This window comes from Clupea harengus, chromosome 3 (assembly GCF_900700415.2).
Source record: "Clupea harengus chromosome 3, Ch_v2.0.2, whole genome shotgun sequence".
NCBI classification, from domain to species: Eukaryota; Metazoa; Chordata; class Actinopteri; order Clupeiformes; family Clupeidae; genus Clupea; species Clupea harengus.
This window is the reverse complement of record NC_045154.1, coordinates 23,745,238-23,762,308: the sequence shown is the minus strand read 5'-3', so window position 1 is coordinate 23,762,308 and position 17,071 is coordinate 23,745,238. Positions and strand designations below refer to the sequence as shown.

General features: G+C 47.3%; 1 protein-coding gene across 2 annotated transcripts in view; it reads left to right on the top strand.

The window, feature by feature from the left end:
• Window positions 1–8,178, top strand: part of zfpm1 (zinc finger protein, FOG family member 1) — an 80,903-nt gene extending 72,725 nt beyond the window's left edge. For both annotated transcript variants that reach the window (XM_031565115.2, XM_012832564.3), the window contains exons 5-9: window positions 153–255; window positions 672–890; window positions 2,259–2,489; window positions 3,372–3,614; window positions 3,998–8,178. In XM_031565115.2, the coding sequence (XP_031420975.1) occupies window positions 153–255; window positions 672–890; window positions 2,259–2,489; window positions 3,372–3,614; window positions 3,998–6,567 (3,366 nt within the window). In that variant the 3' untranslated portion in view covers window positions 6,568–8,178. The remainder of the gene's footprint in view (window positions 1–152; window positions 256–671; window positions 891–2,258; window positions 2,490–3,371; window positions 3,615–3,997) is intronic.
• The last annotated feature ends 8,893 nt before the right edge of the window (window positions 8,179–17,071 follow it).

Below are 17,071 nucleotides of genomic sequence, written 5' to 3'. Positions count from 1 at the left end.
AAGCTTCACAAATGGACCACTGAGTGCTCCTGCTTCAAGGGAAAAATCTATGTAGCAGAGTGTAAAAGTCTTTTAAGGAGAGTAATACAAAATGGTTGACCAGATATATTCTCTCTCTGTGTGTGTGTGTGTGTGTGTGTCTGCACCCTCAGGGCACCGTGCTAACGCTTCTTTGTGAGGACATGGACTGCTGGCTTGTTAAAGTCCCAGTGACAGCTGAGCCCTCGGAAGCTAACTGCACCATCTACAGCCAAGGTAAGATATACCGTCTTCACCTCAGCTCTCCGTGTTACTGGTATCGTACCGGAATTGAATTATTGAGTACACATTATGAACATTACAAATGTTTTGGTCTATTATAGGTTTTTAGACCTAATGTGGATCTTTTAAAAGTGATATGTGTATTGACATGTATTTTGTGAATGTGAATGTTTGTGTCTGCGTGTGCGTGCATGCGTGTGTGTGTGTATTTACATGAGTGTTGTTCAGTAAGTTGTATGTCATGCTTGTGTACTGGTGTGCATCTGCAAGGGTAGGTAAGACAGTGTCCTAGGCAGACCAAGGTGTGTTCTCATATGTATGAGTTCAGGTGATTTTCCCTGTACACACACATGCCATAAGAGTGTCTTGGTGCCGTCAGAGACTGACATGTCTGTGTTTGACTTCGCCAGGAGAGGAGCTCTTCTGTAAGCTGACGCAGGAGGTGTCTAGTGGGGGCGATCTGGTGGCCCGTCTCTCCTGCACCCCCATGCACAAGACAGTGGCCACGCAGTCCCACAATGCACCTGTGAAGGAGGAGCCTGCCTACCCGGCAGGCATGCTCACTGAGATCCAGCTCCTGCCCCAGCAGGCTGGCATGGCCGCCATTCTGGCCACGGCCGTCATCAACAGTGAGTGTCCATGGATACAAGCATACGCACACACACAGAGACACACAGAGACACACAGAGACACACAGAGACACACAGAGACACACAGACACACATATTCTAGTTATATGTGTTTGTCATATTATGTTGGCTAATCCTGCATTGCAGTTCTTGGAAGAGCTCATATGTGACTCTGAGGCAGAATTTGGAAAAAACGAACAAAAAAAAACAGCACACATACGCCAGACCAGTTTTAGTTCCATCTCTTTTGCTCTCTGTGTCCTTCATTTCACCACAGGGTGGCAGCAGAGTCCTTAGCAGGCAGTGAGGGAGAGACAGTAGAGGAGTTGGCACAGCACTTGCTGCTCCGTCTGCTCTCACTATCGGTGGTGATAGCTAGCGTTAGACACAGAGAGAGCGTGGAGCGCGGACCTGCTCTGATGAGTCCCGTGATTAATCACCTCTGATCAGCCTAAAGGGTAGAACATGATCGGCCGTATCCCGGCTTCCTGCCACGTTAGCGTAGCTCAGAGTGGGAGGCTAATTACGAGTGCTCCAGAGGCGTTATCAGACACAGCCCTGCGATAAACCAGCGTGAGCCCTGACACCACACACACACACACACACACACACACACACACACGTTAACACACACAACCACACATACATATATACACACCTGAACATGCTCTCACACATTTGCATTAGCACACGACTTTGCTTACGCACTCAAACCTGCGTTTCTGTTGCCTTGGAGATGATGGAGCGTGTAATAAGTGTGAATTTGCGTCCGTGTATCTACATTATGTGGGGAAAAGGGGGGTGTCGTTATTGAATCACCTTTTTATGACAACTGTCCTCAACTTGAGAGATTTTATTTGTGAATTTAGCTCTTTCACTCGCTGTTACTGCTACAGCCTGATGTGTCATTACGGTCAGCCCAAATCCTCAAAGAGAGCAGGAAGACTTTGTGAGACAAGAGTAGGCCTTGACTCTTTATGTTTTTTTATGACTTAATGGGCTACTCATGCTGTAGGCTCACATCAACCAGTGTGCACAGAAGTGGCAAAAGTTAGAAAAGCACTTCCATTCAATATCCAGTTCAGTCAGTCTCTCTACCTCTCTCTCTCTCTCTCTCTCTCTCTCTCTCTTTGTCCTTCCCTCTAGTTATCTTTGACATGGTGTGTCCAGTTCCCACCTCCAGTGTGTTGTCTGTAATTGTAAATTACATTACACCATTTGCATTCTGAATACTTAATCACATCTTTGTCAGTGTAGCCATATGTGAGCTGTTTTGTACCAATACTTGAAGAATATTGAATTATAGCCACAACGCATTCCTGTCCTTGGTTTTCCCCTCTGATTGTCTGCATCTTCATCTTGCAACAGAGGACATCTTCCCCTGTAAGGACTGTGGGATCTGGTACCGGAGCGAGCGCAACCTGCACGCCCACCTCATGTACTACTGCGCCAGCCGACAGAAGCAGCCGGCGGCCTCCTCCCCGCCCCAGGACAAGTCCAAGGACTCCTACCCCAACGAGCGCGTCTGCCCCTTCCCCCAGTGCAACAAAAGCTGCCCCAGTGCCAGCTCGCTGGAGATCCACATGCGCACTCACAGTGGTCAGCACTCATCCTCTCTCTACCTGTCATGTCACTTCATTTCATGTGTCGTCTCAAATCTCTCCAGGCTCAGGATGCAACCACACCCCCTCCAACAATCCCTGTAATTAGAATCGAACACAGTATTGATGTGGTTTAGAAGGATTCAAATGAAATCCCATTGATGTGCTTCATAATTAGCTGTCTTTAACTTTAACAACTTCCTTGTAAGCCGTGTGAGCCATGTTTTTAATTCTTCCTGTATGCTTATTGAAGTCATAAAATATTGATAGAAATATCTAGGCTGTAAATGGAAAAGCTATTTCTGCTGTCGTTATTTGTAACCATGGGTATTAGTAACCATGGGTTGCAAGGCTCTCGTGTTGACATGCTGAACACGTTTGATGTGAAGCTAATGTAGCGCTGCCAATGCAGATGTGAACATCATCTCCATATGCACAGAGCATCTGCAACCTATGGTTGCTCTCTCCCCATTGGTGGAACAGATCTTTGGAAGGGATGATTACTTTAAATTCATGCTATGAATATACATTTACCATTAAGTATCTATTCAGCTTGTCTGTCTTTACCAGTATCCATGTCATGATGGTGAAATCTGAGACTAACCTAAAAATACCAAACAAAACTGTATCATTGATTTAGAGGATGACCGGTGAGGAGCTTAAAATTGAGTTAATCCCAAAGCACAGAGGCTTAGCGCCTGTGGGCTGAAGTAGCCATCGGTCTTTGATAGTGATTGATTCTGGAGTCTGGCTGTTTGGTCATTCAGGAATTGTGGATTAACTGGCATCTCTCTCTTTTGTCTGTGTCTGTGTATGCATGTGTGTGTTGGTGCGTGTGTGTGTGTGTGTGTGTGTGTTTGTGTGTCTCTGTCTGCCCCAGGCGAACGTCCCTTCATGTGTCTGATCTGCCTGTCTGCCTTCACCACTAAGGCCAATTGTGAGCGCCACCTGAAGGTGCACACAGACACGCTCAGCGGAGTGTGTCACGGCTGCGGCTTCATCTCCACCACACGGGACATCCTCTACAGCCACCTGGTCACGAGCCACATGGTGTGCCAGCCCGGGGCACGCAGTGACTCCTACTCCCCTGGCCCGGGGACACCCAAGCTCCCTCTAGCTGCAGGTGAGTGCACTGCACTGTCAAAGAGCCCTGACGGGAATAGGATGGCAGCTTGTCTCATCAGCATCTGAGTAAAACAGATCAGTATAGTAAAGAGTAAGTGTGTGTGTATTTGTACGTTTATGATTGTGTGTGTATTTCTAAGTGTACAAGTGTGTGTGTATTTATAAACGTATGAATGTGAGTGTGTATGTGTGTGTGTTTGTGAGTATGTGACTGTGACCTGAAGTTATATATATATATTGTATATAGGAGTATGTGCGTGTGCGTAAGTGTGTGTATGTGAATGTTTGTCTTTAAGTTCATGAGTGTCTGTGGATTGCTCAGTGAAGTCATTGTGATGTGACCCTCTCTGACTCACTCTGCTCTGTGCTTCCTGCCGGCAGGCCTAAGCCCCGGGGATTCTGGGATTGTCCTGAAATGCCAGGTGTGCGGGGCGGCAGCCGACACCCCCGCCCTCCTCCAGCAGCATGTACGCACCCACCTGGAGGTGCGCATGCCCGCCGAGCGCAGCCCCACTCCCAGGCAGGGCACCAACCACTCCTCCTCCACCCAGCACCCCAAGTCCCAGGACAGAGAGTCGGCTGCCTGTGTGCCCCGGCCCAACTCCTCCAGTCCGGGCACCAATGGGGGCTCCTCCACCCCCCGCGGAGGCTGCTCCCCTTTGGACCTCCTCCCCTGCAGGGTCAGGGTCAAAGAGGAACCACAGTCGGACACCGAGCACGAGGGGAACGGTGAGAGGGACGGGGGTGAAGAGGAGGAGGTCAGAGGTCAGGGAGGTCATCACAGTGATCCCGGTGACGGGACGACCTCGCAGAAGTCCACCTCTCCGAAGAGCCCTGCAGGCGTGGCTGTGAAGGCGGAGCCCACCAGCCCGACCCCAGGCTCCAGTCCCGCCCATACCAGTCCTGGCGGGTCAACACTCCCCGGGGGCGCCGTGTTCCTGCCACAGTACGTGTTCAGTGCCGAGGCGGCCATGATACCGCAAGCCTCCGAGATCCTGGCCAAGATGTCTGAGATGGTGCACAGCCGGCTGAAGCAGGGCCAGGGGCAGCTGGCGGTAACGGCAGCAACAGCAGCAGCGGCAGCGGCGGCGGCAGCCCAGCAGGGCTTCTACCCGTCCGGCTCTCCCGTACCCGTCCACAAGGGGGCGCACTGCTTCGAGTGCGACATCACTTTCAACAACATTAACAATTTCTATGTGCACAAGCGCCTCTACTGCTCCAGCAGACACCACCAGGGGGAGCCGGCACCCGGGCATGCCAAGGACGTCACCACGGCCTCCGCCGTCCCCCCTCCGTCGGGTGGAGCGTCTGGGGGCAGCCGAGCCGCGTCAGCCTCCCCCAGCGAAGTGGAAGCAGCAGCGCCGGGTGGGGCCTCAGAGGGCCGGCCGGCGGCAGACGTGAAGAGCGAGCCCCACGGGGGGTCGAGGGAGGTGGGATGCTCCTCGTCCTCAGAAGGTGAGGGCGGGGGTGTGACCGGCGGGGGACGGGCCAGCGAGGGCAGCGCAAGCCCCAACAGTGGTGGCGGCGGAGGTGGTGGCGGTGGTTCTGCCACAGAGGAGCCAGAGGACGACCCCACCCGCACCTTCTGCGGGGCTTGCAATATCCGCTTCAGTCGTCATGACAACTACTTGGTGCACAAGCGCTTCTACTGCGCCTCGCGCCATGACCCCTCACAACAGCGGGTGCCACCGGCTGCCAAGGCCGCCTTCCTTCCCCAGCCCATCCGCACCCGCAAACGTAAAAAGATGTACGAGATCCACATGGCGCGCAGCCAAGCCCTAGCATCCAGCTCCTCCGTTCTGCCAGGCCTGCCCGTCAAACAGGAAGTGGCCTCTGCAGCAGCAGCCACTTCCTCTTCATCATCCGCAGGGATACCCGGCATGCATTCACCCAGCACCAGCCCCGAGGGCGAAGGTCCTATTGACCTGAGCAAGCGGCCCCGGGTGCGAGGGGGTTCGAGGGGTGGAGGAGGTGGTGGCGGGGGCAGCGGCCTGCCCGCATTGCCCCTCTCCGACTACCACAAGTGCACGGCCTGCAGCATCAGCTTCAACAGCATTGAGAACTACCTGGCGCACAAGACCTACTACTGCCCGGCCACCACCCTGCAGCCGCACACCCTAGAGCAGCTGCAGCGCCTCAAGAGGCCCGCCTCCACCTCCCCTAAGAGCCTCCACGCCGAGGGCCCCACCCCGCCCAAGGTGGCCTCGGCCGGGAAGGCCTCTCTGGGCGCCGTACCTGTGGCTCACCTCCCCTCCCTGCCAGGCTCCGAGGCTTCCACCAGCCCTCCACATGCGGTGCACTCTGCTAAGCTGGGTGGCACCGCGGCTCCCCACCCGCCCACAGGGGCTGCGCCTGTAGTGTGCCCCTACTGCCCGCCGGGCCGGGCGCTGACCACCGACCTGGTGGAGCACTTCCGCTCAGCGCACGGGCTGGTGCTCTCTCTGCAGCAGGGGGAGGCTCAGACCACGGCGGCCCCCATCAGCCCCAGCTCCAGTGGCAGTCCCAGGGACGCTGCGCCCCCCACCACGTCCCCTCGGCCCAGCCCGCGCCCCCGCAGGGACAGCATTAATGCCCCCTCGTTGCTGCGCAACGGCTCCCCGCCCTCGCCACAGGTCAACGGAAGCCCCGCAGGTGGGGGCGTCTCGCCTAAAGCGGTATCCCAGGCACTGTCGCCCACAGGGGCGCTCCAGCTGACTGTCTCCCCTGTCCCGGAGGCGGGGCTCAACCCGGCACCGCACACGCCCCCTGAAAAGCCCCTCCCTATAGGCTCCACCCTCACACCGGTGGCCCCACCCAAGCCTGCGATGGGAGCTGCGGTTAGTGTAGCGGCACTTCAGAACGGGAGCACGTGCTTCTGCCGCCTCTGCAACATCAAGTTCAGCAGCCTCTCCACCTTCATAGCCCACAAAAAGTACTACTGCTCCTCACACAGCGCTGAGCACGTCAAATGAGCCCCCCCACCCCACCCCATCTCCAGACAGACAGTGCCCCCCCACCCCACTGCAGCCTCTTCTTCCTACCCTGGCATCTCGCCTCGTACGGCGTGCTCACCACGCCTCTTACTAGCTTGCTGTGTTGGACAGCGTCTTCAAAAGCGGGACTGTTACTCGCCCGAGCGCTTCAAAGCGGGGTGTCACCGCCTCCTGTGACCCCCCCGGTGTCGCTGGCTTTGTTACTATGGTGACTTGTTTTGTTTTTGTTTTTCTTTCATGGGTCAAGTTCGTATTACACTAAAAGAGAAAAGATGTGCTACCTACTCACTCACACACATACACCATCGTATGGCCAACCTCCAGACTCCTTCACAGGTCACAGTTTTCTGTGTGATTGTGGACCGGCTCATGTACGGCATTCAGTTCCCCTTGTGGTCGCTCGGCAACATTTGTTTGAATCATTAAGACTATTTGATCATGATGTTCATTTGATCGCTGACTGTTCAGAAAAAGTCTGCCCTCTAGTGGGGGGAAAAAGAATCCTTGCGCTCCTTGTGGTTGGGGTGGGTTTGTAAGATGTCTCACGAAAATTATGTTCTTATCCTGACTGCAATTTTAAAGTTAAAGTGAAACTCTTTCACTGAAGTGCAGAATTAGAACAGTTCACGAAGGCTGCCAATTGTAATGAAATATCACTAAAAGAAATAAATATTTCCTAGTATGGGAAAATGTGAAATATTTATCTTTGAGTCCATACCGATTTCAAGTCAAACAAATACTACCTAACATGTTTGAAAAAAATATATATATTTGTATTTTTATTTGTACATTTTTATTTCATACTGTTGAAAAAGAAACATTTCAAGTTTGATTCAAGTGTGTTTAAAATGGAAAAAAAGTACTTGGGTCCTTTTTTGTTGGTTCATTTGAAGTGTAGATTTCTTAAACTACCTGTGTGCTCACAGTAATCACAGGGAATAGGTTGATCTTGACGTCCAGTACTGTGTCCATCTCCTCAGTTATATGCTGGTTTCTGTGAGATCTGAGGCCTGATGTTTATGCAGGCCTTTTGTCCCAGTATTTAGTAATTTGTCCTGACGAGGACCAATCGTGCCGTCCATTTTATGAGAGGGCGGAGAGGCTGAAGGAGGCTGTGTCAGACGTCACGTGATCCTCACAGACCTGCGATGTTTGGGTTTGCACTGTTATGGGAGTTCTGTGTTATTTAGTCAAGTGTTCTGTTTTGGTTTTGTGTCTGTTTATTCTGTCCCCCCCCCCCTCTCCCCCAAAAAATGAAACATGATATGAAACCGATTTAAAAAAAATGGCAAATATGAACTACAGATGATCAATAACTGTCACTCTTCCCCCCCCTCTCCACATTTCTCTCTGCTATTCACTTGTTGCCAGTTTACAGTCAGGTAGCCTGCAACCGAATTGAACAGCGTCACGCAATCCTCCCTTACCACAGGCTAACCTGACAAAGCCTTAACAAAGACAAAGACTCGTTTCATACACAGCCCAGATGTTGGGCCACTTCCTCCCCATGCATCCAATCACAGATGCCCACCAAGTGGACTTCCTGTTTGTTACTTGTGGTGTCACCTCACCCAATACACCCCCCCCCCCCCCCCCCCCCCCCCCCCCCCCCCCCGTTCTCCTGTGTTACAAAAGAGAAGCCATGAACGGGCCCACCACCTTGTGCTGTTGTTTATCCTCGTGGACAACAGATGGCGGACGTAGGGAGAGGAGTGGGGATCTCTTTGCTGTTGTGGTTTTTGAACGGTGCTGTATCAGTCATGCCCCCCCACCCCATCCATGGAGTGTTTACAGTCGTTGTGAGTCCTCTTTGTTCTCCAACCTAGAGTGGTTATTTTTTTTTTAACTCGTCGCCACTGGAAGAAACCAGTACTGAAGGAATGCTATTTCAACCATTCAGATCCTCTTTTTATAACACTGTGTTGTACAAACAAAAAATGCTGTATGTTTTAGTTTTAGACGCTTTTTTGTATGGTATTTATGTTTTTACAGCACTTTTCCTTGTCCACACCCATCACTTTGGAGGACACTGATTGATGAATCGACAACAAATTTTGAACACAAACTAACATTCGTTGAAATATTTTGTGAATAATAACATTGATGACACAGAAAATGATGAAGAATGTCAAGCTTGTTTTCTTTCTTTCTTTTTTTTTTTTTTGTAAAACTCGTCAAAAAAAAGGTTCCACTACACACCTGTCCAAACTATGCATGGGAAATAAAGGGTCCCCTGGGACATTTTAAAGGGCTGCATGTCTCCTTGTCCACCCTGACACAACTCTGGGCCGCCACTCTGTCCTCCGCTGGGGTACACGGCTATCTCTGTCTCTTTGTTACCTCTCTCTCTCTCTCTTGCTTTCTCTTACTCTGTCTCTCTCTTTAACCCCCTCTCTCTCTTGCAGTCTCTGTATTTTTCTCTCTCTCTCTTTCTCAGTCACTGTTTCTCTTTACCCCTCTCTCTCTCTTTTGCATTCTCTTTTTTTCTCTCTTTCTCTTTCTCTCATACCAGTCAAGCATTTCCAGCAGGCATAAACTCCAGACAGGAAGGTGATAGACATAGCACCACCCTGTTCAAAGTTGTTTGACCCAAGATAAGTTACACACTTGGATACACTTCCTATTATAGTACTCTTGTAGATTTGTTGTCATATTTTACATGATGTTGTGTGACTCACTAATTTTGTGTTTGTAACAACCCAATGGTATTTTGACCTTACGTGGACCCTGACCTAATTTATCTAAATACAAACAATCTGTGCACTATTACTTGTGTTCCCATGTGCTTGTGTAGATACAATGCAACCAAGACCATATTTGATCAAGTGTGACTCGTTGCTTTGGTAGGGAATATGTCTTCAAAGTCTCTAGACAGATAAGAAAGCCAGTGTGATGACAAACTACAGTGAAGGTTGATGGGCACAAGGTACTGTACTTGGTTGTTTCGATGTTCAAGACTGGTGTTTTCACAGCTCACAGTTTCGCCGTTTACAGTTGGTCATTTAGTGGATGTGTATACAAAGCTACTTAAAGCAGCAATACTGAGTTCTGTTCCAAAACTAGTAAGCAAACTACCTAAAAGGCATGCAAAAACCTTGCAAACACCACCAACAGCCCAGCTGACACTCATAGAAGCTTGCCAACACACTAACTGGTGTCTTTTGGCAGTATAGCTGGCAATGTCATGCGTGTGAAAGCTTTTATTTCATTTTTGCAGGGGGTTCCAGCCCCTTACACAGAACTACATAGGGCATATCTTGGATGGCTAGTGGGGAAGACACAGGTGTTTATCTGTCCTTCACATGACCATATGCTATCAAAATGAATTTGAGGATGGTACCAAAACTAGTTGCTTATAAAACCATACCTCAAAAAGTGTCAAATTGTTGCATAGTGTAACTTTAACGCAGATCAGTATGTGTGCTCCCTGGGCATTAAACCTGTTACCTTTAATGTTATTTCCTTAGTGTTATTACCTGGGGTTATTACCTTAGTGTTATTACTGGGGGTTATTACCTTAGTGTTATACTTTAGTGTTATTACCTGGGGTTATCACCTTAGTGTTATACCTTAGTGTCATTACCTGGGGTTATTACCTGTGGTTATTACCTAAGTCGTATTACCTGGTGTTATTACCTTAGTGTTATTACCGGGGGTTATTACCTTAGTGTTATTACCGGGGGTTATTACCTTAGTGTTATACTTTAGTGTTATTACCTTTGGTTATTACCTTAGTGTTATATCTTAATGTTAAACCCTAGTGTTATTACCTTAGTGTTATATCTTAATGTTAAACCCTAGTGTTATTACCTTAGTGTTATATCTTAATGTTAAACCCTAGTGTTATTACCTTGGTGTTATATCTTAAAGTTATACCTTAGTGTTATTACCTTAGTTTTATTAGCACCCTACTGTACTAGTTGAGCTACAACAGGATTGCAATGAACTTCCTCAGTCCTGGATTCCATCAGTATATCAGCCCCAGTTGGGGTCACCTCAAAACACCCTTTCGGCAACAGATTAATGACAGCTTAAAGGCTACCAATGGTCATGTCACCAAACATCCTTAAAAAACAGCTCATGACATTTATAGTGTCAGGTACCACTTACAACTGTGTAATTTGGCTTTGAAGGGATTTAATGTGTGCCCATAGTGCCCAAGGGTCACAACTAAAATATAGCTCACATGGGGGAAAGATACATGTGGGAAAGATACTTTACCGCATGGAAATTGTGACTGCAAATATCATTGCAGAGTACATAAGGATTAGTTAAATGCATAGTATGCATTCAAAGCAGTTGTCAGTATGGATCGATGGATGGTTTAAAAAAAACGGCTGCCAGTATTCTCCAAATGATTACATAAAAGTATCTTCTGTGTACTCCCGGCCATCAGCTTCACTGTCCAGTATAGAAACTTTTATCCGAAGAGACGTACATTATAGTACAGATACGCATTTTTGTATGGAGATGAGCTACTGCGTCTCTTCACTTAGGATACACTAAGTGAAACTCTGCACAGCTTTAAAAAGAAGTTTATTATGGTACAGTTTTACAAAAACATGTGTTCATGCTGATCCAACTGTAACATCAGTGTTGTAAGTACCTGGCAGTCAATCATGTTGTTTTCTAGAAATCATTTCAACTTCTCCCCAAAGCTTCCTGTGCTCATCTGTGAGTTTCAGTCAGACAACACCCAGGATAGGTTAGGAGGTTTTATTTTTGTAAATGAAATGGTAGCTAATAATGGCATGTTTGGTCTCGGTGGACTAAATCTGCTTAAGCTGCTGCTGCTGTTTAATGCAGCCATAGCCAGCACTGTACTCACTGCTGCGTAAATGCTGCTCCGTAAATGCTGCTGCTGCTGAACAAACACAACAACAGCCGGGTGTGTAAACAACCCCCCTTAGCTCATGCAGATGTAGACAGGTGATGCTGGGGAAGAGGGGGGTGAATGGAGATATAGACAGGTGATGCTGGGGAAGGAGGTGGAATGGGAGAACTCACTGCACAGCACAGCACTGCTCTTAACAAGGCAGTGTTGCGTCTATTGCATTCCCATGCAATCCTCAATCAGCGATTCGAAACCAGGATATGAAGTTCTCATCAGATTTATTGTAAGATTTAAGCCACAACAAAGAGATGAATACCCGGAACAGATCTGCAGGATATCTATACTACCACTATATTTAAAACGTTACCTAACACCTCCCACCTATGCCCTGTTTGGTTGACCCCTAGAGCCAATTAGGTTTGACCTCCCATCTGACCCCACTCAAATCAGAAGGCGATACTGTATCTGATACAACACCCATTATTTACCTTGGGTCAACGTGAGGTCACGCCCTCTTATTTCAAATTCCAACGGTTTAATACTAACCCCATCTTATCTAAATCAAGGGGTATTCTGTAAATCAATTCCTTTTTTCATTTCATACAAAAATATTCCAACAGCAGTGCAGGGGGTGGGGGAGAACAGGATAGGCTCATGGTAACAACGGAGAACCAACCAGCGTAGCGTAGCAGCGTGGCAGCGTAGCCCTCAGAGTTTCCTGACCGAACTCATTTATATTTGTGAGATTTAGTGTGGCAGTCATTAGGCTACAGGCACACTGTAGAAGTACAGAATCATTTTTTCCTCTCTCACTTCATTTAACACCAGCCACAGCATTCACGCAGAGGTGTTGTGACCTTAAATTAATCCTTAATGATCTACAGTCAGTGTTGTGATGCTCTGTATTTGATAATCTGTGCTAGGCTGTGTTAGTTTTATTTTGCATTAGCTACCCAAAGCTGGTTTGTGGGAAGCAACATATTACAATAACATAATTCATATTTATGACACTCATATCCAGGGTAAATATAATGCTGACTGTAGAGGAAGATTAGCTTCTTCTAGTTGCTGAGGGGCAGAGCAGAGCTGTTAAGTACTCGTATGATGCTCCTGTAATCACACACTTGTCTGTCTGAACACACGTTTAAGGGACTCAACAAGCCATCACTTGTCAAGCAAGGCATGTTGCTTTATCTTCTCACCGTATCCCAAGAGCTGGTGGAATGATATATTAGTTCTGTTGTGTGTGTGAGTGTCTTGCGTCTTGCAAGGACGTGTGTCAGCATTCCTTTCTCTCGCCCTTGCTATGTCTTTGTTTCAGAATCAGAAAGACAATCTCAATCAAAAAAAAAAAAAAGAAGAAGAAAAAGGGCTGCTTTGAACTGTACAAAGTCCAGATCAAGAGCCATGTTCAGCCCTGGTGTGTCTGATTGCTGAGTACAGGAGTGCTTCACACTGAGGAGTGAGATTGTGGTTATCATTTTGTTGTCTCTTAACCATTCCTACCCACTGTGCTGAACTGTTACTACGGTAACAGCTCAATCAACCCCAGGCCACCAATCATGGCCAATCAGCAAAAAGGGTGGATCATCATGGGTGATCGCAAAGTGGCTCATACACTTCTGTAAGCCACCATGCCATCAAATTCACTTGACGCTTGCAGTCTTTCCTCTACACTTTTCATAGTACAGCACACAAAATAAGTTTTGAAAATAATAATTGGAATTAGTCATTTACGTGAAGTTAACACAGGAAGTATAATCTATGGGCGACGTTAGGCCTGGGCACGTGGGGCTATAGCTTGAATAGCCCTGGTTGTCTGGATTACAAAAAATGAGAATAATAATAATAAAAATAGCCCCAGATCTATTCATCTATCGTTCCGATCATGCATTAAAGCCCTCGAAGATAATCATATATAAAAAAAAAAAAGGCAAGTACCTATTAGGTCAAGCCTATAAGCAGCATTCAAACAGCAACTCACACTACTTGGCACGTGCACATTTTGTGAAGAAAGCGAGAACGCACCAGTTATAGGGCTTGTCATTGTTGGCATCTGGTGGTAGCTAGCTAACTAATTCCCTAAGGCAAGGCCTATGGATATAAGAAGCTTTTTCAAAAATAAAAGGGATGATGGCAATGATCACAGACGAGGCTAGAGGTGGAGGAAGAGTTATCTCCTGTTGCTGATCATTTGGCACATTTGGGGCTGTAGCCCCGGACGCCTCAGGTCTACCGACGCCCATGGCAGCCAAACCAACCAAAACAAACCCCTAATAAATACATACATGTCTTAGGACGTAACAATACCTGCCTGGTTTCTGCCAAACGCACACTCACTCTGTTCTCTGTGGTCTGGAAATATTCAACTTGAATTTAAATTGGCTAATAGTCATAGCCAAGCATTAACCCAGATTAAACTGGAAGACAGATAGCAACTTGCATCACGAATGCTGTGATCAAGGCAAAAGTAGCTGCGTAGAGAAAATGATGGCACACTTACCTACTGCATTGAGATGAGGCATAACATTATTGACCTCAATAAAGGCCTACGCCCCTCTGTACTTTGACTTTACTCACATAACTTCAGGCAAGAGGGGTCCGAATGTTGCATCTTTTGTTACCATATGATGGCAGCCATGTTGACATTTCAAATGAGAATATGAGAAAATGCTGCTTGCTGATTAGTAGTACATGACAAGTTCTCTTCAACTTCAAGTTCTCAGTTCCAGACCATAACCCAGATGAAACCAGAACTATTGATAAATAGTTCTCTTACCCAGCTACCCTCAAATACACACAACATTCAAACTCTCTTTGTTGTCGGTTAGGTGGAGATCTCATGACTCTGAATGGTGCTAAAGCCCCGCAGCAGAACTAATGAACACAAATCCTTCTGCTCAGCTTGAGAGCAGACAAATAACAAGAGGCGTTCGGCGAGAGGGGCCTGACCTGCTGCTAAGGATTGTGGGTAAAAGAGGGGGGCAAGGGGTGGGGGTCGGGTGGAAGTATGTTCTAATAGGAGCTTCCTTTTTGGTTTAGAGAGTGAGACGTGTTAGTGAGTGTGTGTGTGTGTGTGTGTGTGTGTGTGTGTGTGTGTATGTGTATGTGCATTTGAGTGTATGTGTGTGTATGTGAGCGGTCTAGAGCCATAACACATGACATGCCTGTCTAGAGATGTTACTTTTAATGATGTCTCATGGAGCAGAATTCGGCAGCTCTGCCGGAATGAGTCAACGATTTGAACAAAGAAAGCGGACGCGGGTGTGCACACTCTTACACACACACTCTCTCTGTCTCTCTCGCACACACTTTTAAGTGCAGAGACATTCACTCCATGCATCCGTGACCCCTCGCAGCTGCCGCTCGCTCTGCACTGACCCAGTGTGACGCACAGCGCCGTTGGAGGTCGTCAACGTCTTTTCTCCATTTGTCAACAGCGAGTAATAGACACATCTCAGACCCTTTCTCTCCTCGTGGTGCTCTGATAGGTCATCCTGCATTTGGCCAATGGAGGCGTCAAAACCGCTGATGTTCAGGAATGTCCGAAGTGATGACCAGCACTGTGTTCACAAAAGAGGCGAGAGGCAAATAATTGAAGAGACAAAGGAAATGAGAAACTGCCGAGAACAGTTCCTTACAATTCCTTACAAACACTACCATCAGAAAAGGGAGACAGAGAGAGAGAGAGAAAGAGAGAGAAACATTCATTACTGTTTAGATTGAGAATCCCTCTGTTACTCCACACAGTCAAGCCTACCTATCAATCACGAGTTTGTGGGTATAAGGGTGTTGTCTTTACGTGTTTGTGCCAAAGGCAAATGAGTTAAAAAGAAAATGAAGATGTAACCAAAGCAGGACCTCAGTTTGTCCAACATCAAATCAGCTCCACCACATCACCACCTGCGAGCAGTGACCTTTGACCCTGTTCGGCCGAGACATAAGTGTCTGTGTGTGCTGCTCCTGCCCCTGCTGTGTGGCCCCTCTCACCAACCCAATCAGAGAGGTTATCCACAGAGCTAATGAAAGCAGGCCATCAAGCGGGGAGATCACGCCAAAGCAAGGCCTCACTCACACACAACACAGATGGACCATAAATGAAACCATATAGAGGTCAAGGACAGAAGTGTCTGTGTCTGTGTGTGTGTGTGTGTGTGTGTGTGTGTGTGTGTGTGTGTGTGTGTGTGTGTGTGTGTGTGTGTGTGTGTGTGTGTGTGTGTGTGTGTCTTTATGAGTGTGTGTGTGTGTGTGTGTGTGTGTGTGTGTGTGTGTGATTGTATCAGCAGTCCATGTATTTATTCTCTGTCCCCTACATTTTTGTACTAACTCTTTTATACTGTGATTTCTATACTTTTCATTGGGTTTCTAAGAAAATTACTTCCTGACAGACCATTGTCTTTCTGACAGACCATTGGTAGAGACACTCATGCATAGTAGATATTTTAGGATAGGAGAGGGTGGACACATAAGATAGAGCTAGAAAATACATAGATATCTCTCAAGGCAGATCCTCAGGGAAACAACCTCAGAGGAACTAATCATCCTGGCTTTTCTGCTAGCAGTAGAGCCCAGAGCTTAAAGGGCACTTGTGGTAAATGTCATGAGGGCTGGACTGGAACAATGTTAAAATGTGATTAAATGAATGCAAATGTTAATGTAAGTTTTTTTGCCCCAAGGTTAAGTACAATTTCTTTTACCAAGAATTTTTTCCAATGATTGCTTCCTGGTTCAAGCCTTATGGATAGCTAGCTGAATGGCCCGAGGAGAATATGGATAAGGAGGGGAAAAAGTAGAAGAAAAAATACAGTTGGGGAAAAAAAGAAAGATAGGGGAGCCAGGAAAAACGAAAAAAATTGGAATGCAAGGTGACTTAGCGATTTAACAAGTTCACTTAGCACACTACTTCAGCGTTACATCTCAGTCAGATGGCGAGGCTAGAGGGAGGAATGATCCTGAAGAGAAACGATGACTGTAGCTTAAGTGTGGCTGCAGTGGGCAAAGTTTGCATTTCTTGCTATTGTCCGCCAGAGTTAGCCACTGTGGGAGACCACTGCCCCTCCACCACCCAAGGAATATTTCTCAAGGAATATCTGTCATGCATTAGCTAATGCAAAGCCAGTGTTCCAAAAGAGTATGGCTCACCACACCTGGAAATGACAGAACACCAGGGGTCTCCGAAGCACTATGGGGCAGGTTCTTTTTTGTTATCAATATTTTATTATTTCCAAATAGAAGCAAAACACATAATTCACAAACTATGTACTGCAATGTTCAAGACACACCCAAAATTAGTCACATTTATATATCTGCAAAGATACAACAAAAATAAGATTCAAGTATAAGCACACTGTCAGGGTTTCAGCATTAACATTTATTTTGACATTTTTATTTTTGAGTCATGTGCTGTGCTGTACTGCCATGTGCTTCTGTTTGTTCCTGTGTTACAGTAACCCCCTGTTCCCTGTTGTTCTTCCTACTGTCTGTCTTCCTGGTTAATTGTTCTGTATATTTACGTTCTGTCTTTGTAACTATGCCTTGTCAGTTTGTTGCGTCTTTTCTCAGGTCTGTTTCTGTGTTGCGTTTTCTGCTCGCCAGCTCTCCTTTTTGTTTCTTCCAATGTTTTGACTCCGGCATTCCATGCTTATTTTT